Genomic DNA, 24,887 nt, shown 5'->3' with positions numbered 1-24,887 from the left:
CCTAGTGGAATATGCACAATGTCCTACTTTTGTAACTTATCCCTATATATGGGATCTTTTGGAAAATAAGCACTCCTACAGAGTGTTCCTTAACATCCTTGACCTTGAACGCTAGACTCTGTCCAAAAATGACAAATGGACCAACTTTTGTAACTACTACTTAATCAAATAAAACGTCTCCTCTTTCTACCCAAAATAAAAACTAAATATATAACATTTTATGCAAAGCAAGAAAGGGATAAACCGAAGCCAAATTCTTACATGACATACTGATGCAAAATAGGCTAATAGATTTTTTGTCCCAAACCAAGTAATTATGTCAGTCGGTTGGTTGAATTTAGTAATTTACTGCCTATTTTAGTCGTTTAGCTAACTTAGTTGATTCAGGCCTAAGTTCTTTGTTCTCGTCTTTTGGTGCACCGTGATAATAATTTAGCCATGTTTAAGTGGTCGGCACCTTTTGGTGTTTCTAACAAAAATATTCAGGGTTTGAATTTCCCCATCTCCAATTACCAAATTATCAAAAAAAGTTATCTTTGTAACAACTTTAGGTGGTTGTCTTTGAGTGTATATATATATATATATATATATATATATGTAGCAGGCTCCCCTAATTGTATGAAGGCAGCCTAAAAACTTTGTATTTGCGACATAGCAAGACAGTTTATGGGATGTATTTGAAGTTTCGGTTTCGTAAATGAACATTGACATCGCTCTAAGGCTGGACCACATGCTACCTAGGCATTTAGATTAGTTTTCTTTGGAGATTTTTCCTAATTGGTATGTGAATCCGATATTTGGAAAGAAAGATGGTGAGTCGTCTACAAAAATTTCAGCAATTAGAGCTATGGTCCTTAATACTAATAATGCAAAGAAGTCTGATGGAATGAAAAAAATATTTTATTATGGGGTCTCTAAGGTAAAGCATGGAAAAAATTGGAGGCATTATTTTGTCTCTAAAAGCTGGAGCCTGGAAGCCATACAAACTTTACAACGTGAACTATGCAAATTTCCATGACAAAATATCTGTAGCAAAAGATGCACGTGAACCATCCATAGAAACCCGAGGACCCAAGTGTCTTTGCCTAAACTACTCACTGTTTTCACAGTTCGTAGTTGAAGCCAAAACCAGGGATTAAATAAGAAAATAAACAAGAAAAAAATCAGTTGAGAGTACTTACTAGTACTACACAAATTGATCAGCTAGAGAAACCCAAGTGAGTAAAGAAAAAAGAGAGAGAAAAGAGTGCATCTTCAATGAAGAAACAAGGCTGTGAGATTGAAGCAATAGGCATCAACTATCAGATTCAAACACAAAAAAGAGAGCACCCTTTTAAGATCTTTAGCAGAGAGCCACAAAAGAGTCATCATGAAGTGGTTCAAGAACCTGAAGAACCACAAGCCAAGGTTGAAGAACTATGTCCATGCCCCGGAGTCCGCCAAGTGTTAAAGGACGTGAACTGCCAGGCAAAACCATGGGAGATTCTAGCCATTGTCGGTCCAAGTGGAGCTGGAAAGTCTTCCCTACTAGAAATCCTAGCAGGGAAACACACACCACAAAGTGGTTCCATTTTTGTGAACCAAAAGCCTATAGACAAAGCTGGGTTCAAGAAAATATCAGGGTATGTCACTCAAAAGGACACCCTATTTCCTTTACTTACAGTGGAAGAAACCTTAATGTTTAGTGCTAAGCTAAGGTTAAGGCTTCCACCAGCTGAGCTGAGCTCCAGGGTGAAGTCATTGATTCAGGAGCTTGGCTTGAGTCATGTAGCTGGGGTTCGTGTTGGAGACGACAGAGTTCGTGGGATATCTGGTGGAGAAAGGCGTCGTGTTTCGATTGGCGTGGACGTGATACATGACCCCAAAGTGCTGATTCTTGATGAACCAACTTCAGGTCTGGATAGTACATCAGCGCTTCAAATTATTGACATGCTCAAGTCCATGGCTGAAACCCGAGGCAGAACCATAATTCTCAGTATCCACCAACCAGGGTCTCGTATTGTGAAGTTGTTCAATTCAATTCTACTGTTGGCTAATGGATGTGCCTTGCACCAGGGCACAGTGGATCAGCTTGGTGTGAACTTGAGGCTAATGGGTTTAGAGCTTCCTCTTCATGTCAATGTTGTTGAATTTGCCATTGAATCCATTGAAGCCATTCAACAGCAGCAAAAGTCTAAGCCAGTCCACCAACAAATGCTACCACAGTTGCCATCAACAACACAACAGAAGAAAAGAGATGAACCAGGTGAGTGTAGAAGCGGTAAGTGCACACTACAACAGCTCTTTCAACAATCCAAGGTTATTGATGAAGAAATCATCAATGTTAATGGTATCGATTTCCCTTGTGGCTTTGCCAACTCTAGATTGCAAGAAACCATAATTCTCACTCATAGATTCTCGAAAAATATCTTCCGGACCAAGGAGCTCTTCGCATGCCGGACAATTCAAATGCTGATTTCTGGGCTTGTCCTAGGCTCCATCTTTTACAATCTAAAAGATGACTTGGTTGGAGCTCAAGAAAGGGTAGGTCTATTTGCTTTTATATTGACTTTTCTGTTATCATGCACCACAGAAGCTTTGCCAATATTTTTGCAAGAGAGGGAGATTCTTATGAAGGAGACCTCTAGTGGAAGCTACAGAGTCTCATCCTATGCCATAGCCAATGGACTAGTTTACTTGCCATTTCTGCTAATCCTGGCCATTTTATTCACAATACCCTTATACTGGCTCGTTGGACTCAATCACAATTTCATGGCCTTTTTGCACTTCTTGTTGCTGATTTGGTTAATTCTGTATACGGCAAATTCTGTTGTGGTATGTTTCAGTGCTCTAGTGCCTAATTTCATCGTCGGCAATTCTGTGATTGGAGGTGTCATGGGATCCTTCTTTCTCTTCTCTGGTTACTTCATATCAAAGCATGGAATTCCAGATTATTGGATTTTCATGCATTACATATCATTGTTCAAGTATCCATTTGAAGGGTTTCTAATAAATGAGTTCTCCAATTCAGACAAGTGCTTGGAGTACATGTTTGGGACATGTATGGTGAGTGGAGAAGATGTGCTTAGAGAAGAAGGCTATGGGGAGGAAAGCAGGTGGAGAAATGTGATGGTTATGGTGTGCTTCATATTGCTTTACAGGTTTATTTCTTACGTCATTCTTAGGTGTAGATGCTCTCAGAGAGGGCTCAAGGATTCCCTTGTCTGAAGAATATAGTGAAATCTCTCTCTCTCTCTCTCTCTCTCTCACGAGTTGTTGAAAACATTGTTCAATGTTCACATGTTTTGGACTTTACTTAAGATAGCATCCAAAGAAGAAAAATCACATATATAATAATAAAAGAAGATATGTAATATCTGTCACCAGATTGTACTAACATGAAATGTTGGTTTTTTATTTTCTATATTTCTTAATGATATGTGACTCTCTCTCTCTCGGCCTATCGATTTTTAAGATGATAAACAAAAGAAAGTTTTCATTGTGAAGGAAAAACCAACACACTGCAGCACTTTGTTCGTGTAACAAGGTTTCTAAAGGCTTGGTCCATCTATCTTTTTAAGTCCCCAAAATGCTTAATATTCTGAATAACTGGAGGATCCAGACCACATTGAATTCCTAACAATCTGCAACTGTAAACAGTGCAAATTCTAACTGACCACTTATCACCGGGGTACGTACACATCTGATAATACATGTAGCAAACTAGAAACAATGCAGAACTTTAAACCATCATTAATATATAAATCTAAGGTGCTCCTCGAATCATAGACATGGCCTATTTCCAAGAAAACAATTGAATATAGGGTAAATTACATTGACCTCCCCCTAGGCTCAATGTAATCTTCCAACTAGAAGGGAGGGAGATCAAAGTATTTTAAGTATTTTTTGATAATCAAAGTAATTTAAGTTCAAGAGTAGTAGCTGTCTTTCTGAATAATGTGTAATGGTACAACATTTAAGCATTACAGTTATGAGAACTACTGACTACTATAACTTGCTTATTAGTTCTAAAACTTTTTTTGGTAAGTACTTATTCATTCCGATTAGATTAAATGATTAAATTCACCATTTCCTAATGGCTTAAACTTATGAAAAAAAGGGTAATTTATCCATTCCAAAAGTCGAGAAAAAAATCAATTGGATGTTGGTGAAAGAGGATACCGGGAACAAAGCATCTGAATTCAACCAACATCCACCGCCATTTCCATTTCATAACATAAGGTGAATTCAGATTCACTCTGCTCATCAAAGGCCTCATGGTCACCATCATCTGGCACATAACCAGCTCTCCTCATCTGTTCCGTGAGCATCTTCAAAAGTAAATAGATCTCCTTCCTCTGAGGATGCCTATTATCTTTCACCATAAAAACATGTGAATTACTCTGGATTTTAATCCAACTGCAACCTGGCTGCTTTTTAACTCCCTGTTGTCTCATCCGTTTTCTAACTTTCATAGCATCCTTCCATTTTCCTTGCTCAGCATACATGTTTGAGAGAAGAACATAAGGTCCGGAGTTCAAAGGATCAATCTCTAAGAGATTCTCTGCCACATACTTCCCTAACTTTATGTTCTTATGGACCTTACAAGCAGCAAGTAAAGATCCCCAAACAACAGCATCAGGCTGCATTGGCATTGTGTCTACCAAACTCTTTGCTTCATCAAGGCATCCAGCTCGACCGAGTAAATCAACCATACATGAATAATGGTCCTTCAATGGAGCCAAACCATGCTCTATGCTCATTGAGTGGAAATAATGACGCCCCTCCTCAACCAGCCCAGCATGACTGCAAGCACATAGAACACCAATCATCGTGACATGGTCTGCTTTCTCTCCAGATGCCAACATTTTCTGGAAAATTTGTAGAGCTTCAGTTCCATAACCATTTTGTGCGTGTCCCACTATCATGGCATTCCAAGAGACATAATCCCTTTCCACCATATTTTCAAATACCCGGCTTCCATCTTCAACTGATCCACATTTCATGTACATATCGACAAGAGAGTTTCCCACAAAAATGTCACTCTCCTCTCCAGATTGAAAGCGAAATCCATGCTTCAAAACATGACTATGAGCCTGTCTGCCCAGCTGCAGTTCAGCGAGATTGGCACAAGCATTGAGTAGATTCCCAAAGGTGTAATGGGTTGGCAAAATAGATTCCCTCTTTAGGAGGAGGAAAAGTCTAAGCGCCTCTTCATTCTCCCCATTCTGTGTATATCCTGCAATAAGTGCATTCCAAGATACTACATTCCGGTCCATCATCTTTGTAAACATTAACCTTGCAGCTTTCACACTTGCTGCCTTTGCATACCCACTTACCATGGAGGTTTCAGACACCACATTCCTAATTGGCATCCTATCGAAAACCCATCTGGCTTCAGTGATTCTACTACATTTTGCATACATATCAACCAATGCATTTCCCAAAACAAGATCATCCCTAAATTTGTTGCATTTCACAACACGGGCATGAATCTGTATACCTTCTCTAATTGCTGACAAACTCGCACATGCACTGACCACACTAGCTAGAGTGACCTCATCGGGTTCAATCCCACAATCCATCATCCTCACAAAAACCTCCAAAGCTTCACTTGCGGGACCATTTTGCTCATAGCATGTAATCAAGCTGTTCCAAGAAACTCTATTCCGTTCATTCATCCCATCAAAAGCTCTTTGAGCACAAGCCACGCTCCCACATTTAGAATACATGTCAACAAGAGCAGACCCCATATAAACATCCAAAGAGTACCGTGATTTCGAGACCAAAGAATGAATTTGAATACCCATTTTCAAATCCATCAGACCCGAACAAGCACTAAGAGCACTACCAAATGAGTACTCATTAGGCACAAAATTCTCCCTATACATCCTAACAAAATACTCCAAAGCTTCATCAAAACGATCATGTTGTGCAAAACCTGCAACCATCAAGTTCCACGAGCATTGGTCCTGCTCAGGCATCGACCCAAAAACCTGCACAGCCTCATCTAGAAAACCCAATTTCGTTAACGCAGTTATAATGGAATTCCAAGTGAAAGTGTTCTTCTCAGGCATTTGATCGAACACTTTGCGTGCATCTCCCAAACAGCCACATTTTCCATATACATCAATGAGCCTGTTCTGGATAAAAACTTCAGAGGAAAACTGGGTCTTGATGATACGTGCGTGTATGCGGCGCGTGTCGTGTGCCGACTTTGATTTGACGCAAGAGTCCAAGAGCTTTGCGAAAGGCGATGAGTCGAGGAAAGAGAGGTCGCCCACCACGAGTTTTTTGAGCAGGCCATGTCTACTGGTACCCATTCCATTCTCTGTGAAGGAGACAGGTTCATGGGCATGTTTCGCTGAGGTTTGGGAATGCTCTGAAACTCAATGAATATGAAAGTGAAAGAAAGCGTGGTTTTTGAGCTTTCATTTCCAATTCCATATATGAAGATTTTTCAAATTCCTGTTGCTTTTTAAGACTATGGTTCCCCGCGTCTTTTTGCTTAGCCGACCGTTGTGTTAATGGGTTTACGTGTGCCACTCATAACAAGTTTGGGCATCTCTAATTTTATATTTTCTTACGCATTCACTATTTCACATTTTCACCTCCTTTTTCTTTTCTCAAAAAAAAAAAAAAAACTTTTTTTTTCTCAAAATAATTTTTCCTATAAACTTCTTAAGTTTTAAAATATGAACATTCCAGAACACATAGATGTGAACTAGTGTGAAAATAATTTCCCTTCAAGAAATGGGGCTAAAAGCCCAACTACATATACAATAGTACTGATTACATATAGATAAAAGCAATAAATAAAAATTTACTCCTTGGTGTTTTTTGTGGAAATATTTACTTGTTGCTTTTTGTCACACCTTTTTTAGTATAATAAAAATAGCAAAACTAGCATTATAAAAAATGAATTAACTTCTATCTTTTTACTTTTTGTTTTTTTAAATTATCTTCTAATCTTGTATTTAACAAATAAAATGATAGAAGATTACGAGATGCCAACCAATTAGGATGTATTCTTAAAATATTGACAACGTGACTCTAAAGAGGGTATTATGTATAATGGTTACGTGTGTAACTACATTAACACTTGTGAGACTCCATCCATGTAGGTGGGGTTGTGTATGTAACTATTACGTAAATAAAAATTTGTGCTTGAGTTTCGAGTCTGGTTCTTGTGGCTTTGAGTATCAAGCCCTCATGGCTTTGGGTCAATGGAAGGCTGTGACTTTGAGTTGCAAGTTCTTATGGCTTTGGACTTTGGAGCACAGCCCAATTTTTTTTTTTTTTTTTTTTTAAATCACCTAGCCAAACAAGATTTTTAAATAAGAACTATCACTTTTTGTTTTTGTTTTGTTGTTGTTGTTGATGAAAGACAATTTCATTAAACAACTAAAAGATTACAAGAGGGGCAGGACAAGACCTGTTCAAATAGACTCCATTATAGTCATCCTCAAAAACTTTTAAAACATCCACAGGTGGACTATTAAAAGCCATACAATCTGCTTCTTGGTTATAGCTCATCTTAGCTAAAGTATCTGCAACACGGTTCCCTTCACGATAGCAATGATTAAATTTTATCCGGCTGAAACGGGAGTTGAGTAACCTGCAGTCATCCAATATAGGAGAAATAATATTGTTCACATACTAATCATTCCTGAAGGGCTCTATAACAACTCTAGCGTCTAGTTCAACAATAAGAGATGCTATGTTAAGATTGCAACACATAATAAGACCCTCCCTTAGGCCCCACAACTCAGCAATAAAACTGTTAGTAATTCCTATGCGCTTGGTGAATCCCGAAAGCCAATTCCCACATTCATCCCTTATTACTCCCCCACAGCCAGCCACTCCCAAACTGCCAAACACCGACCCATCTATATTGAGTTTCATCCACCCAACAGGAGGTTTTTCCCATCTATTCCTTTTAACACATCTACGTATCATCAATCTAGGGGAAGCTATACAAGGAATGAATTCAAACGTTTGATTCAGAATTTCAACATGAAGCTGCTGGTTCAGTCTTTTCCTTTGAAAAATGAAGTTGTTCCTACTCTTCCAAATATTCCAAACAGCGAAAGAGAACAAGGTTTTCCACGGTGGATTCATAGTGGCTGATGTGCTTCTATGATTCCCATTCCTGCTAAGCCAAACCAGCAACTCACTTCTCCAAAACTCCTGGTCAACTTCTACTTTTCCCAAATGATTCCATACTGCTTTAGCCCAAGGACAATCACAAAGAGCATGTAAAATTGATTCCTTCACTTCTTGACAAATAGGACACACAGGACACACAGCTTCTTCACTTTTTGTTTTCAAAACATGAAACTTCTTTCTAAGGCCAAAATGGCCAAATGGCCATAAAATTGTTAGTATATAGTTAGTAGGCTCAGTTTACAAACATTATAACTTACTAGTATCTCGAGTCTTAAAGAGTCGATTTTGGGCCCCAAAATCGAGTCTTTGAGGCTCGGTTTGTATGCTTGGATCAGCTCTGATGTGGCATAGTTGCCACTTGGCATTCACATGGAAATCGAGTCTCTAAGACTTGATTTCCACATATGTGCCAACGTGGATGATCCACGTGGAGGCCCCTGGAAATCGAGTCTGAGAGACTCGGTTTCCAATTGGGCTTTTTCAAAATTAAGGTCTTCGTCTCTATTCTCTCACTCTCACTCACACTCACACTCACACCCTCTCACTCTCACACAAACCAGAGCACTCTTACTCTCTCAGCCTCACCTACATTTTCCCACTTACATTTTCATTTCCCACATAAAAGTTTCATTTCTCACACAAAGTTTTTACTCATAAAACTCTCTTATTTTCTCTCTATTTGTCACACGGCCTCTCACATTCACACACGCTCACACACACACAACCCCGCCGGCGTTGACGAGCAGAGCCCAGCCCAGCCCAACGACGACGCCGACGAGGTTGAGCCCAGCCATCGACTCCTCTCCTCCTCGATCTCTCTCTCCCTCACTAGAAGATCCTTTCTCCTTTTCTCCCTTTCTTTCATTACCACCCCCATACCCATTCATTTTTCCTCACCATACCCATACCTATACCCATTCCGATTTTGCTTGGTAAGTTATTTATTTCATTTTTTGTTTTGATTATTGTGAAATTTTGGGTTTGGATTTGGATACTTAACATTTAGGTTATTTATTTAATTTTCAGTTTTGATTTTTGTGAAATTTGGGTTTGGATTTTGTGGTGTAATATGTAGATACTTTATTTAATTTTTATTTTATGATTTTTATGAAATTTGGGTTTGGATTTGGTGAAGTAATTTAATTTCTCTTCCTTTCTACAATAATTTGAAATTACATGTAATTTGCTTTGTATAGGAAGGTGGACCCTCCAATTCAGTGCAGATGACATTCAACTCTCTTTGGCTGAAGTCAAACTTGCTTGGATAGAGCATATTGTTGTTGCCATCCTTAAGACTTTCCAAATTTCTGGCTTCAGGTTAAATTTTTATTGCTGATTAGGATTATAGCTTTTAGGAGAGAATTGTATATCTCATTAGGCCCATTTGCTTGTCTATTAGGAGCTTAGGACTTACAAGTTTATATTAAATAGTTATCTCATATATTTAAATGTTATAGTACCATTACAAATTACTAAATTATATGCATATAAAAAAGCACTTAGTAGTTTGCTATTGAAGAAACAAATTACATAGTCTTTTTTCAGTTATGTAATGTCTTTAACTACTCATTCCCAACTATTTTATGCTACAAAGGGCTCTCTCACTGAATAGACCATTTATTATACTTCAACATGAGTTACTGAATTAATTTGAAAGGTTAGAATTGCATCATTTATCTTATGTTGCATTTATTTTTAAATGAATTTCTATTTCATTTGCACTGCCTGATTACTGAACAAATAAATAGAGAGTAGAGTCAGTATTTGGCTGTCTTCACACTAACGTCGAGCCTCTTGCCACTGTTATGCCAGAACCACTACCAGTAATTTTTTCTCTTCGCTTTTAAGTTTGACCATTAAATAAGATCAAAATTTGATATTTGTTTGGGTAGTTTTGATTTAGATCTTTAAGTTATGTTTTTATCTTAGCTTTTTAGTTTGTGCATTAAATATGATCAAGTTTTTTGATATTTGTTTGGATTGGTTTCAATTTAGGTCTTTAGGTTATATTTGGTTTTGATTAAGGTATTTGAGTAAAAGTGATTTTAGTTTAGTTATTTGTGTTAATTTTTTCGTATTTAGCTATCTATGGTGGCTGGGTTAAAATAAAGGAGCATATTTAAAGAACTTAAGTGAGTCTTAATCTCTTTCAGGCACTTCGAATATTGAAATAGAGCAGAGGATTATTGTAGACAAAGTTATAAGCAATACAAATCAAGTGGGAATGAAAAAGTAAATTAGGAATTTCCCTTAATCTATATAAGTAGGAATGTGAATTTCTGTGGAAGAAAGGCTTTTCAATTCTTTAATTTTTTAATTCTGTTGAAGAATGAAAGAACAGGATGATAAAGTCAAAGAATAGGTATAGGTCATATTCAGTGAAATTTCTTTTAGAATCATTTGGGCAATATTTATGATTTAGATTCGGGTATTTTGGTTGATTGGTTATGATTTAGGTTTTTCGGTTAGGAATGGTTTTGTTTAATTAGTTTAAATAGATGGATTAGATTTAGTTTTGATTAAGGGATTTTGGTTAGAAGTTTTGTTTAGGTTAGCTGGCTTGGCATAAATTGGTTTTAGGTATCTAGAATCGATTTTGCATATTTGGGTTGCTTTGATTTTGAATTTTCCTTCTCATTCAGAGTAAGATGAAGATTTGCTCCGTCACTCAAAAGGCAAATCTTTAATAATCAAAACCACACCAAAGTTTTATTTTAAAACTTGATTTTTTTTTTTTTTTTGGGTCTGCTGTTTCTGAAAGGTCCCTTTTTAAAATCCCTTTTGGCTTGAGTATTTTGGCCGGATTGGCTTTAATTCAGGTTTGATTTTAGATTTGGGTTTATATACTAAGGTATTTGGTTTAGAATTGGTTTGGTTTTGCATATTTGTGTTAGATTTGGTGTTGTTTTGAGTATTTGGGTAATCGAGGTTTGTTTTTCTAGAATAGGTGATTGTTAAGGAGGCTTACATGTAGATAATTCATTGTAAAATCTACAAATTTTGTTTTCAAAGCTATGTAATTGTTACTATTGTTTGTTTTAAAGCTTTCTCATGATTTTTTTGTTCTGTTAAGGGTAACTGGAAATCTCTCATATGTCATCTTGATCTCTTAAGGGGTTATATAGGATGCCAATAGAATAAATTAATTGCTTTATGGCAGATGCTACATATAGATCTCAAATATGTACAATTTCCCATGTCATCTTCAATTTGCTTATGTTATATGTAATTCCTTTACACGCGTTCTCAGTTGTAAAAAATTATTTTTGCCGTTTAATATTGAATTAGATCTGTTATAGAGAAGAAACTCTACTCTTAAAATTTGATTGAAAATATGAAACATTTTAATAGTAAACTTAATTCTTAACCTCCGTAATACATATATAAATTCCATATAAACATTTCTAAGTCTTAACACACTAGAAATTTGGACATGGTAATAGTTTCCTAACCACAGTGGGAAGGTTGAGATGTATACTCTCTTCAGTCAGTTGCTTAGTTCCATGCTTTGCCTTCTCAACCCTCTTTTTTTGTTTTAAAGAAAGATTAGATAGATGTTAACAGATTACAAGATTCTTTCTTCAATATCTCTGCTTAATTTTGGTAGAATATTACTTTAGCCACTTATAATAAAGAATTAAGAAATCATTTTTGTAACTGAACTTGCATTTGAATAGAAACTAAAAGTGCTCATATATAATTTCTCAGCAAAATCTCAAAATTAGCATTTTCTTTGTCCATTAACATACAGCTAATAATTTGATTTATAAACAATATGTTTTGTGTAGTTTTTTGGTTGGTATGTATGTTATGCATTAAAAAAATGCATATGAGTTTAGACTTCAATAGGAAATTTTTTTTCTTTGTTAGTATGGTTTAGCAGGAGTTGTGAAACTGAATTAACCATCTATTGAATAGATAGAGTATGGAGAATATGTGTCTACAATTAACGAGGTTGAGAAAATTTATGTCCTCAAGTAGCTTAAACAAAACATAGATTATGATCAAACTTTGTGGTTTACATGCATTTATAATTTTTTTTTTAATAGTTTCTTATCAAGCTTCTAAGATACATTTACTTTGTGCAATATATAAATGTTGGGGTTGAACAGAATCTACAAAGGTCTATATTTATTCCTCACAAAAGGGACATGATTGGCGGAAACCACACAAAAAACAATGCAGAGGTACATTGGAATTCAAAAGAAAAAACAGTTAGTTGATGCTGAATCAGCATCTTCAAATGCACTTGGTTGGATTGTTTTAGATTTAGATATTTGAGTTAGATTTGGTTTTAATGGGTTTAAAATAAATTTTGTTTTGAGTATTTGTATTAGATTTGGGTTAAATTAGTTTTTGGTATCTACCTATGGTGTTTGTAATTAGATTTGTAAATGGAGATATGTGTTGGGTGTTTAGTATGTGGTAAAAGTGTATTTAAATATTATTAAAAAAATTTCTTTTGTAATAAATGTAAATAAAAAGGCTCCCGCACATAGTGCGGGTTAAAAAGCTAGTATTAATAAAGTTTGACTCCTTTACGTTATATGACTTTGGATAGTAAGTTTTATTGTGAACTTAGAGTTTTGTTATAAACCAAGATAGTAAGTTTTGAAAATAACGTAATGGCCAGATATAAGTTGTTTTTTGAGAATTTTTCTTAGATTGTTTTTGGTTTTATTTTATTTTATTTTGAATCTTGTTTATTACGTGCTAATTTCTTATCATTCTTGTGTAGTATGGCTGCTGCAAATGCTGGACGGATTAACCATACGCAGCCTGGCCCTATTGACAAGTCGGTGTTAAAGTTGCAGCCCACCCATCGATCAGAAGCTATTTGGAATGGGCAGGTACAACACAGTAGTAAATATTTATGTCAAATGTACACGCATTTAATTCATACAATGTACATGTAGACGTTTGTCATATGTTAATCCAAGGATCCGTTTTGTGCAGGATCCAGGGGCCCTTACCTGTCGTGGCCGTACTGAAGAGTTCTCCAACCGAGAGCCAATGGTGGACGATCAAGTCGTTGACATCATTAAGGCATTGGGCTTGGAGGGACTGCTGAGGCAGTCGGGTAGAGAGCTTGACCATGGCCTAATTACAACCTTAGTGGAGCGATGGCGGCCCGAGACTCATACCTTCCACATGCCACATGGTGAAATGACCATCACATTGCAGGATGTGGAGGTGATTCTCGGGCTTCCTGTTGATGGTGACGCTGTAACAGGGAGCACACAGAAAACTTGGATGACTGTGTGCGAGGAGTTCCTTGGCTTTCGACTTATAACTCAAGACCAACATAAGGAACTTAATGGCCAAAGGATTCTCATCAAACGGCTTTTGGAGCAAGTTGCTAATCCATTGCCGCCTAATGCCGAAGAGGATGAGCTACATAAGTACGCACGATGCTATATCCTAGCGCTACTGGGGGACACAATATTTATGGACAAATCCGACGATAGGGTGCATCTAATGTGGGTGCAGCAGTTGGAAGACCTTCACAACCCACAAAGGTACAGTTGGGGAAGTGCTTGCCTTGCATTGTTGTACCGAGAGCTATGCAGGGCAAGCCATAAGGACGCCAGTCAAATCGGTGGGTGCTTACTGTTGGTGCAGTATTGGGTATGGGTCAGGTTCCCCTATTTGTGCCCGGCAGTTGAGCGTGGCCCGCTAGTGGGCGCTTATGGTCCTCCAGCGCGTGGTCCTCTGTACCTGAAGTAAGTCTCTACCTTATAAGGGTTGTTTCTTATTCTAGTGATATTATTAATTGAGTAAATATCTATAACATTATCTTAGTAGTTATATGTGAAAACATTATAGTTTTAGTCATGACATTATCTTAGTAGGAAAGTTCTAAATATTGATCTTTTGTTCTTGATTGTTGTAGGTGGGTGTGGGTCCCAAACAAGAAAAACAGGCTTGCCCACATCTTCAAGGACAGGTATCGCCGGCAAATAGCTTCAATGTTGCCAAGCCAGGTATGAAAATGCCTTGTTTAACATTTTAACATGTTTAGGAACAAGATATATGTTTGGTGAACTTTGAAATATAAACATAGTTGCCTAATGTGTTGCGTACTTGTTTTTGGGCTACTGTAGGTGGTGTGGCAGCCGTATAAAGCCGATTTTGAGGACCTTCCGCCATGGTGCATTGCAGGGAGGGCTGTGTGGACGGCAACGATGCCGCTTGTATGTTTCCACCTAATAGAGATACATACACAGGATCGTGTCGTTCGTCAATTTGGGATGATCCAAGAAATTCCTGCCGATGTTGACACTGACACCGTGCTTCATGCCATTGATTTGAGGGGGAAGGAGGGCGTTAATTGGATGCGAAAACATCCTATGCATATCATAAATTGGGGTAACCGCCTTCAACGGTGTTGTCAAGTAGTGCTTGGTGATATGCCTCCACAGCATCAGTACTTCGACTGGTTCAAAAGGGTGACTCGGAGGTTCATCGATGTTCCTGGTGCTACATTGATTCTAATGGTAACTTCTCCACATCTTCTACATATTATCGTACTTCTTAGCATGAAACCACTATTTATAAAACATGATATATGTGGTCCAATGTATGCTTAGCATCAAAAAAGTAGCTTAAAGTTGTTGTCTACTTAAGATTCCTTATAGAGAACTTTGTTCACTTACCTTATAAAGAATTTTGTTGATTTCAAAATCTAATTTCAAAATCGAAGGTCATATTTCTTATTTTAGCCTTTAGAGTTATGGTATACATTCTTCTTCCCAATTTTTTATGGAATAACTTGAATTGCCCTACAAGCAGAGGGCCTATAGTAGAACTTAATACAACATATACGCCTTAAGATTTCTATTTCCACTAGAACGATATTGAGATGGTTCACTACAAAACATTTTTTTTTAATAATTAATGCCACTACAGAACATACATAGAAAAAAGTGCAATGTGAACGAAGACTGTATTGCAATGAAATCCTTACATGCAAAAACCAACAAATGATTCATAAAAATCAAAAAATCACTAAAATCAAGGCGGCATGTGATACTCTTATAAGGAAATAGAATTAGGGATTCTACATAACAAACCCAATAACTCTACACATTTATAACAACATACTATTATATTACACAATCACATCACATTATGATATTCAATACTAGAGTATCATCTCGGTAATGGATGAAATCCATTATTTTGATGTCTCAATCTCAAATATGTCTTTGTCACTATTATTTGGGAAAGCTTTATGACTTCCACTTCCCAAGTCTGCCATATCTAGGGCTTCTTTTCACTCTTTTGGTTAAGTTCCCTATCCAGAGCCATTCCATTTGCCAAATCCCATCTCCTGTCCTTTGATTTCCACTCATCTTGGCAGCCCTATCTGATCAATGACAGGGATGACCTTTGGTAAATTTCTAGTAGTCCATACATTCAGGTAGCGAATGAAAGACCTAGATATTGGAACTATTTTGTTTACATAAGTAATAAGTTTTATTAGAAAATTATGAAAATCAAGTACAAAAAGGTATACTAGATGAAAAATACATCTAAGCTTTAAAAGCACAATGATCAATAAACTCCAATAAGTTTGAGAAAGAAAACTTCCCTAAGGCCAATAACCACTCAAACAAAGTCCTCAGAAAATTAAATTTCACATCTAAGGTTGACCTCTCACATCCTTCAACGTTTTTGGCATTTCTCTCCCTCAAAATACACCACATCAAACAATGAGGAATGGCCTCCCAAATCTCACTATTGTGAGACTAGAATATTGGATGTAGAAAGCACTTGGTGGGTTTATGACTGTGTGGCCCTCATTCAGCTGGAAGTAGGAAATCAGTTCCAGCACAAGCAATGACATAGTATTGTTTTAGGGTTTAGGGAAACTTTAATCGCTTAATTTACTAGAGAAGGAATATTGTCCAATAAGTTTAAGGAGAAAGGTAGCTAATCAGGCTAATGAGGTAGAAATCAGATCTAACATTAACAAAGTCATGGTTATGATTCTGTTTCATGTCTATAAGCTTAAAATTTGCAAACTTCTGTCCTTCAAGATTTAAAGTTTATTGTCAGCCTACATGTTCCAGAGGTCCGTAAGAGTGATGGAAGGTGCAAGGAGAATGTTCTAGTGTATACGACCAATAAAAAAGGTGCAAAGACAAAACATTTAATATACAAAAGTATATGAAGTATATATTGTTTTGTAGCTTGTGCTTTGTGGAGTAAAGTCTTGAAGATGTTTGGGATTCAATGGGTAATGCCATCATCTGTTGAAGATCTATTAATTGGCTAGAGAAATTGGTTTGGGAAACACTCCTCAAATATAAGGAACCTTTTGCCACCGTGTTTGATATGGAAAGTGTGAAAGGAAAGGAATAGCTATATGTTTGAAAATGTTAAGATCTTTGGCTTATCTTTGACCCTTGTTTATTCATACCCTGTTAGATTGGTCTCAGGTTTGTGTTTTAGTGTTTTACACATTGTAAATCCATTTTTACTTTTAAAACTCTCTTAGATATTCTATCTAATTTATTGTAATTTTTGAAAGAATCTTTGTGCTCATCATCATGAACATAACTTTTTTTAGCATCAATAAAATTCATTACTTATCCAAATAAAATAATTTGCATATACAAAAGGCACCAGTATACTATTTTTACAGAGTGAGACGAGGTAAAACAAAATGAAGAGCTGGCAATAAACCATGAGATAATAGGTCAGCTGTCATCTAAGCAACAATGTACAGAAATTAGCAACAACATTAAAAACCAAATAAATTAAAATGAAAAAAAGATGTAGCAAAGCAGTGAGCTGAACACAATAGCACTGACCTGAGAAGCCAACTCAGCAGTTGGTACCACGATGAGAACTCGAGGACTTTTTGATGAGGATTTGCTAAGCTCTTGAAGTTCTTCTTGCCTTAGACGCTGAATTATTGGTGCAAGATATGCCAATGTCTTCCCTGAACCACTTTGATCAGCTATAGTACAGCTCCTTCCCTCAATAATAGGTGAAAATGCCATGGCCTGTCAAAGAAGATAATTACACAGGCATAAGTTGCACTCAAACTTTAGATAATACAGCTAGGTTTCTGTCTACATCTTTAATAGAAAAGATAATTTAAATTTTGTTAAAGGTAATACTTGGTCTCCCTATAATTTGCAATTCTTGGTAGTAGAACCAGTTACTATTCAAACTATTATTTTATTATTCATTCGCATTGTTGATTTCGTATTGCATTACTAATATACTTGGTTTTTCCATGTGCAGATTGAAAGATACCTCCGTTTGTTGAGCCGTCACCCGGTGGGCATGGAGGACCACCAGGACATTATTGATGTGCTGACTGTAGTGCAGGCGATTGGCCGTGTATGACCTTCGAACCCTGAGGTCCCGAATGAGAAGGCAGCTACTCCTGCGGCAGCAACTACTCAGAGGCCAAGCACTACTAAGAGCCCAAGCACGAGCACAGCTCCTACCAGACGTCTGCCTATTCGTACCCCTCGAGTTGTCCCTACCCCTGATCCCCCTGCACCCACCCCACATCCATCCCTTAGCCCCACCATCCCTTCACCCACCCTACATCCATCCCGTAGTCCCACCATCCCTCCATCGACTCCACATCCTTGTCTTGGGTTTGACATTCGTCCACCCACCCCACGGTCATTTCCCGAGGTGTCACCCATTCCATCCTTTGACTTGGGTATTCATCTAACCCCACTTGACATGCAACAGGAGCCACCCTCCGACAGTACGTCTATTGGCCCTTCATCAGCCATCGACCCACCCCATGTTCATGTTGAGCAGGCTAGTGGGTTACCTGTTCAACCAGAAGGTCGGCCGAAACGCATATCAAAGGCACCTCCTTGTGGGATAGGGGGCACAAACATGGATACAACGTTGGGCCCGAGGCATCTGACGAAGGACATGCAAGACCTCCTCCTTATTATACGAGACGACATAAGGTCCAAAAAAGGTAACTGAAATGATACATTTTCAAAGTTTATTTTACAATATATGAGCAGCTAGAAAGCATTATTTGTTTCGATGGAAATTACTTAATCATTATGGTTTGTTCACTTGTTACTTTCATGAAGATGTTGATGCTATGAAAAGGCTGGAAGCACTAAAATTCAAGTTTAGCACAATAAAAGTAGCAACAAATAACTTTTCTAATGCCAATAAGCTTGGAGAAGGCAGCTTTTAGGTCGATTTTGAAGTGGCTGGTAATGATTCTAACTTATTAATTTGTGATGTATTTAACTGCGGCCAATTAGAAGGGCTAAGCCTCATGAAGTTGGGGAGTTTGAAAATGTGCTGTATGATTATGTTGTTTATCAGGACTGTATCTATTTTTGAACTTTGCTCTGTACGTAGGGTCCAAGGAAACTGATGAAAAGGCTGATGAGGTTCTAAAGTAGGATATTTTGGATTGTTGGACGCCAGAAAATCACTATGGATGGACTGAATCTAAGTGTTAAACATTTCTAAATTTAGACCATCTATAGTGATTTTCTAGAGTCCAATAATCCAAGATATCCAACTTTAGAACCTCATCAGCCTTTTCATCAGTTTCCTTAGACCCTACCTCTGAGGTCCACGAAAATGGAGGTGTATCATAAGAAGTCGGGTAGGTGTATTCAATCGATAAGTTTTGGTGGGGAAGGAGTTGGAGCTAGCGTTATTGCTGATGAGGAAGTTGGGAGTGGGAAACTTGTTGCTGTTGGAACACCCAACAAGGTATGTAAAATGAGCTTGATGGGGCTTCACCCATTTTTACAATTGCTGGTCTATTTTGTTATGTAAAGGGTACATGTTGTATTGTATTTAGATGTTCACATTATGCCTTAACCAATAGCTTTTTTTAGTTCTGTTCTCGAGGGGTCTTGATAAATTCTCCTGTTTCATGTTAAATGGTTGCTAGGTTATTTGCTATCGTAAATTACCTTCTGAAGAACAAATCAAAGACGTTTTGAGAAAGAAGAACTTTAAAGAAGCCATTGCCTTGGTGGAGGAACTTGAGTGTGATGCTGAATTGTCAAAGGATATGCTCTCCTTTGTTCATGCTCAAGTGGGGTTTCTATTGCTGTTTAACCTGCATTTTGAGGAAGCAGTAAATCACTTTTTGCTGTCAGAGACAATGCAGCCTTCTGAAAGATAAAGGTTGCATTTTCATCTCTTTATTTTCTTGGCTGTAGCAAGATGAATGACAAAAAAGAAAAAGAAAATATATCCGATACTCCTAGGATATTCCTCTTTTTTTTTTTTTCTTATAATTATTATATATATGGGAACTCCTAGGATATTCCTTATACAGCTTAAATTCATGTCAAATTCAATTTAAAAGGTGTATATTTTTAAGGTTGTAGGAAGGGTATAAGACATCTTTTTCTTGAACTATACATTAAATTATTGAAGACTATAGTTGTATGACCTAAAATTATAAGTCATACAACTATAGTCTTTATAAGAACTGAAGTTTCCTTGCCATAAATTTGTTACCGTTCAGGTAGTGTTGTTTCACTATCTATAACAATAAGAGATAAAGGATTCATGTAACTAAACGGTACAGTTTGCTCTTCCATAAGTCTATTTTTCTCATCCGTGAGATTATTTCAAAGCTATATATGATACGGGTCTTTCATAACACAATTATCTGGTATCTTTTATTTTTGTTACAAAATTTTGTTCCTCATGTTTTTCTCAACCCCCTTTTCCCCTATGCTTCTGAAGCTTCTTTCTTATTTTATGTGCCTTTCAGACCGTGAATTTTTTTTCACCTCTTTTAATTTCACAGGTACCTCCAGTGGTTGATTGAAGATCAGGACTGTGATGATACTCAATTCCATACATTATATGCTCTATCACTTGCCAAATCAGCAATTGAAGCCTTTCAAACTGAAAATACTTATCAAAACAGTGACATTGGAAGGGTAGATGAGACAGTAATTTCTGATAATAGAATGAACTCGATCTTTGAAAGTCCTCTTCGAGAAAGACTGCAGATATTTTTGTCGTCTTCAGACTTGTATGATCCAGAGGAAGTTCTTTACTTGATCGAAGGATCGGAGTTATGGTTGGAAAAGGTCCATTGGAACTCTTATAATTACTTTGTTGTTGGTTCTGCCTATTGACTTGGCTGACTCTTCTGATTATGTACTATTCAGATCGTTTACTGCCTAATGATTTGCATCATTTCTTTCAAACTGTTGTTAGGTCAGGCATGAATGGCATTGATACTTTTTTAGTGCCAAATGGTAAATGGTCTTTGCTTATTGCTAAATATTATTCCTGACTTTGACAGGCAATTCTTTACAGTAAACTGGGTCAAGAGGGATTAGTGCTCCAAATTTTGGCATTGTAAGTTTCAAATTTTAACTACAGACTTTTTACTTTTCCATTTCAAGTTTGTTTTAGATTTGTTTTAAAAGGCACTTCTTGTATAGGAAAATTTGCGTGTAACACACCTGAGGGCACAATACTTGTGTCCTGCACTCAGAAGATTTGAATAAAAGAATTTACCCTGTTCTGTCTTATATGGAGCCAATGGCAGGAGATAAGTTTTAGGGTACTAAGCATTATGTAATTAAGCTGAAGCTATTACTTTTGAGATAACTCATTAATTGGATTATAGCAGTTAGTGGCTTCTCTTGTACTACATTCTTAGTCTTGTTGGATTTTTTAAATTGCAGAATCAGCACTGAAGAAAATGAAGATGAAGTGACTGAAAATGAAGAAAATTCGGGTTCTGCTTCTACTTCTGCCAGTACTGAAGAAAGTATTGAACTTTCACCAGCAAGAGCAAGACCTCAAAGGGTGAACCGTGCACAAACAAGGTATGTGAATTCTGGACGAACTTGTTGGAACAGATGCAATAATGTATTGAATTATATATTAATAGGAACTGTAATGGGGTGTGGAATGGAAATGGTTTAAGTACTTATTGGGTTTGCTTTGTTGCAAGTTTTGGCTTTGGAACTTTATATATCAGCTGTACATTGACAGGTTATAGTGTTTTGGTTTCTTAATTGCAGACTCATGTGTTCATTTCTCCAAGCAAGTTGAGGGTGAAGCTCATAGGGCCTCACCATCTTAGAAAGAAGGATGGATCAAACAGTAACTCTTCTAGACACAATTTGGTAATTGTTGCTGTGTTGGCCACTAGTATTTTCATTATTTTGTGTGGAACACCTTGATGCTATGCTGTACTGTCTCTAGGGGTTTTGGTTTTGTTTTTTATTTTTTGTTTGGTGAAGTATAAACACATTAGCATTTTCTGGGTCTTGTGTTTTTGTGAGTACTCTGCAATATATCATATGATTTTTGAGATTTTTGTTGTTGAAGTTGTAAGTTGAACTCTTGTTGGGCCACTCACAAACAGATATAGACTGTATTTTCTATAATGTGGGGTTCAAATTATTGCTAGCGACTGTTTTGATCTTCTCATCAACAATGAGTATAGATATGCCTGTGTGAAAGGACTTATTTTTCTGCTGTAGAATTAATAAATTTTTTTTTTCCCTTTGAGTCTAGTAATGCTATGAAATGATAATTTGTAATTTACAAATAATTGTACCTGAAAAGGGGCCACCAACCAGTTATGCTACTCTGCATATTGTCATCAATAGTTGTATGTAAAGAAAGGTTTAGTTACCATATTAGTCCTAACCTTAGCCCCATATTTCAAAATGGTTCCTAACCTATCAAATGTGTCATTTTAGTTCCTAACCTTTTGCTCTTATATCAAAATAGTCATTGTTGGAAGGTTCCAACTTAATTACCTGCTATTTTTATATGATTGGAAGGTTCCAACTTAATATCAAATTCATAAGTAATTACTTCTGGTTGGGTGGGCTTATGTTCTTTGAATTGATTATACACCTAAGAGTGTCTCTAGTTAATTTTTCTGCAGTGCTCTGCTTCAAATCAAATTTACATGTTTTGCAATTTATGGCTGGTAACCATATTATATTAAAAGGAAAATTGATATGTTCCAAGCAAGTCATAAGAAATCTCTTGCTCCCTTGCTTGTATACTTTTAAAATATTTTTACAACTCTCTTCTTTTGTTGAGTAAAAGTGTTTTGAGGGGGGTTGTTTAATGTATGCTATGATAGATTTTGGGCGACGTAATTTTTTATTTTGTTTAGGTTCATTTTGGACTTTTGTACTATTACAGAATAAGTTTGATGATGTTCAAGTTATTTAAGAACTATGCAAATATGTTATATTGTGATTCAGTTGGGGTATGTGTAAATATCCTCTTAAATACATATCTTGATCAGTTCAATTTATTCATAATAATACAGTTGAATTCAGAACTTAGGTGTAACTACTCCTCTCTCATAGTTTTTGTGCAATCACTTTTGCTGCTATTCTTGCTTATGCACTTGAAGAAACATTTCTTCAAGTGAGTGAAGGTTGGATTTTGTAGTGAATGTTAACCTATGACTCTAGTCTTGACTATTGTAAGTGCAACTTTATCGTGAAAGAAGATGATGCTTAGTGTCAGGGTCCGCTGCCTTATGAAATTACCATAGCTTGCTTGTGATATTATTTATGTCTGCCTCTCTCATCTTCACCCCCACCCTCCCCCCTTCGAACCCAAACTCTCTCTATCCCCAATCCTATTGCTTGTTGGTTTCTGTTTTGGGTCTCATTGGCCCACCACTATTTGTAGCCAAGCTGCACTGGACCATCAGTAGTTATCCATGGTTGTCTTGCTCTTCCAACCTTTTAGTATTTAAATGCGCTGAAATTTACAGAAATCCACATGTTTTCTGATATTGTCTCACAAAATGATCCTAACTATGGTTCATTGTGCATCTAAAGGTTGGAGCAAAAGAAGTAATGAAGAGTTCTTTGATATTAGCTTAAATGAAGAAATTGTTTGGTGGAATCTTTTTGCCCACACTCCTTAGTCAAGATTCCTACACAAAATTTCTCTTTCTTGTATATGAAAATAATGTGTCCATATGGTGTATATCTTTATCTTTGCATTTGCAGTGACCTGCTTGAAGTGGTAGTTTCATATGGAGCCTCATGATTTCTTTGCAGTTTTCATATACTTGCTGCCTAAAAAATTTTAGACATGTTTGTTTGGGAACATCTTATTTGCTTTTTGCTGAAAGTGTGTGAAATTATACTTGTATTTTGAAAAAGTAAGAAAAAGTGAGATTTTAAAAAGCTGTACATAAAAGTTAAAAGCTGAGCTTATAAGCTCTAACCAAACAGACATAGTTATTGTTCACCTGCTTAGAAAATGACAAGTAGTGTAGCACTTAGCCTGGTTGATTCATCATGGTGAGTGTAGACATCTGTATCGCATTGATTCCAGTGTTATCTAACTCCCAGTAGCCTTCTATTAACCCTTGTTGATGATTGGTTAATCAGTAAGCAACCTGATTATACTGCTAAAGTGATACATAGACATTGAGATATCACCCTTTTATCATAATTGTTCTCCTGGTGATAGTTCTGTTTATTCATCATGTATCATTTATAAACACAAACACACATGTGGAGAGAGGGAGAGGGAGAGCGAGAGCTACTCTGCTGCCCTTTGCAATTATAACATCATTCTTCTAAAGCTAGCAATAAACTTATACTTACAAAAAGAAAGCAATACACTTTTGCATCTTTTGTCTGCCTGATTGTTCACCTTATCTATAAAATCCTGTCTGGATCAAACCTGTTTACCTGTTATCTCTTGAATAAAAATTTCAGGTTTGCTGAGGAAGGTAGTGCATAAGCCATGGTTCTTGACAGCATTCTATCTTCTCCTCATCGTAGGTCACCATCATTCAGGAAGCAATTCTCGCGGGATGATTCATTAAGCTGGCCAACACTCCTTCAAAGGCACCGCTTCCTCTTAATAGCTCTAATTCTCCTAGCTTTCCTATGCACTATGTATCTTTATTTTGCTGTCACTTTAGGTGCTTCTGGATCATGTTCTGATTTAAAGGGTGCTCAGAAAGCGTCAGGTTTGGATGCAAAAGCTTCTGTGGGCAATGGAAAATTGAAATTCCTTTGACATGTAGATGATAATTATAGTTGGAAAGCATTTCCGTCCTTGGTTCTTTTCGATTCTAAGGAGATTGAATTTAACCATACTTTTAAAATTGCAATAGGTTGTTTGCTGTTTTTGAACTCAATTGTCCTGAATCTTATATATGAGAAATGTAACAAAATTTTCATTTGGAGACTATATAGCAAAAATTTGATTTGGAGACTGTAATAACTTTGATGTGATTATATAGTTTTTTATAAGCTAATGTAAGTTCTTTGAAAGAATTCAAGGGCCATCCTTTTGTGATGATTACTGGGGATTCAAGTTAGTCCAGCATAACCGGAGAGTGAATTAACCGTACCTCCCCTGGGTTGATTTGTGGGAGTGGGTAAGAAAGTACCTTATTTATATACAGTTGGAATTTCTTTACGCAGTTTATTAATAACAAGCTCATGAGAAAATAGGGATGACAAAGCCTCAACTGGTAATGGGATGTCTTCTATTGCCCCTGGGGCTCGTCCTCTTTTTTTGGTTGAATTACAGGTGCTGGTAATCATATGGTGGTGCAATTCCAGTTATGATTTAGTTGGTGTGGTGGTTCTGGTGTCAACAAGGATTTGGTATGAGCGTTGCCTTGACAATTGCTATTGTGGTTGGTGAATTGGTGATAACTTTGATGGTAATTATGGTGGTTGCGGTAATGATAGTGATAGTGATGGTAGCGTTAACATTTAGACATTGTA

General features: G+C 36.8%; 3 protein-coding genes across 10 annotated transcripts; 2 read left to right on the top strand and 1 right to left on the bottom strand.

Moving 5' to 3' along the window:
• Positions 1 to 924: 924 nt before the first annotated feature.
• On the top strand, positions 925 to 3,362 carry LOC115965533 (ABC transporter G family member 5). The gene has a single exon (XM_031084780.1). The coding sequence runs from the start codon at positions 1,258 to 1,260 to the stop codon at positions 3,205 to 3,207; it is 1,950 nt and encodes a 649-aa protein (XP_030940640.1). The 5' UTR covers positions 925 to 1,257; the 3' UTR covers positions 3,208 to 3,362.
• Positions 3,363 to 3,870: 508 nt separating this feature from the next.
• Positions 3,871 to 6,533, bottom strand: LOC115962716 (pentatricopeptide repeat-containing protein At2g13600). Its single transcript, XM_031081594.1, has one exon. The coding sequence runs from the start codon at positions 6,300 to 6,302 to the stop codon at positions 4,182 to 4,184; it is 2,121 nt and encodes a 706-aa protein (XP_030937454.1). The 5' UTR covers positions 6,303 to 6,533; the 3' UTR covers positions 3,871 to 4,181.
• An 11,954-nt stretch (positions 6,534 to 18,487) lies between these two features.
• LOC115966022 (vacuolar sorting protein 3-like) lies at positions 18,488 to 24,364 on the top strand. Of its 8 annotated transcripts, XR_004086262.1 has the most exons (9): positions 18,488 to 18,876; positions 19,061 to 19,299; positions 19,934 to 20,222; positions 20,304 to 20,352; positions 20,441 to 20,496; positions 20,583 to 20,704; positions 20,829 to 20,972; positions 21,171 to 21,275; positions 23,862 to 24,364. XR_004086262.1 is itself a non-coding variant. In XM_031085353.1 (6 exons), the coding sequence occupies exons 1-5, from the start codon at positions 19,764 to 19,766 to the stop codon at positions 21,199 to 21,201; spliced, it is 552 nt and encodes a 183-aa protein (XP_030941213.1). In that variant the 5' UTR covers positions 19,714 to 19,763; the 3' UTR covers positions 21,202 to 21,275; positions 23,862 to 24,364. The 8 variants fall into 8 exon arrangements, 1 of the variants encoding a protein (XP_030941213.1); XR_004086259.1 differs by lacking the exon at positions 20,304 to 20,352 and having other exon boundaries at positions 20,835 to 20,972; XR_004086258.1 differs by lacking the exon at positions 20,304 to 20,352.
• Positions 24,365 to 24,887: the final 523 nt, after the last annotated feature.

The sequence above is a fragment of the Quercus lobata genome, chromosome 10 (genome assembly GCF_001633185.2).
Source record: "Quercus lobata isolate SW786 chromosome 10, ValleyOak3.0 Primary Assembly, whole genome shotgun sequence".
NCBI lineage: Eukaryota > Viridiplantae > Streptophyta > Magnoliopsida > Fagales > Fagaceae > Quercus > Quercus lobata.
Note: the sequence above shows the minus strand (reverse complement) of the source record. Positions and strands in the feature narration are given on the sequence as shown.

Excerpts from the sequence above, each read along its gene's own strand:
- LOC115962716 (XM_031081594.1), bottom strand. The coding sequence starts at position 6,302 with ATGGGTACCAGTAGACATGGCCTGCTCAAAAAACTCGTGGTGGGCGAC.
- LOC115965533 (XM_031084780.1), top strand. The coding sequence starts at position 1,258 with ATGAAGAAACAAGGCTGTGAGATTGAAGCAATAGGCATCAACTATCAG.
- LOC115966022 (XM_031085353.1), top strand. The coding sequence starts at position 19,764 with ATGATACGGGTCTTTCATAACACAATTATCTG. Across the intron at positions 20,223-20,440 it reads CGGAGTTATGGTTGGAAAAG|GCAATTCTTTACAGTAAACT; the intron begins GTCCATTGGAAC and ends TGACTTTGACAG. Across the intron at positions 20,973-21,170 it reads GTGAACCGTGCACAAACAAG|ACTCATGTGTTCATTTCTCC; the intron begins GTATGTGAATTC and ends TCTTAATTGCAG.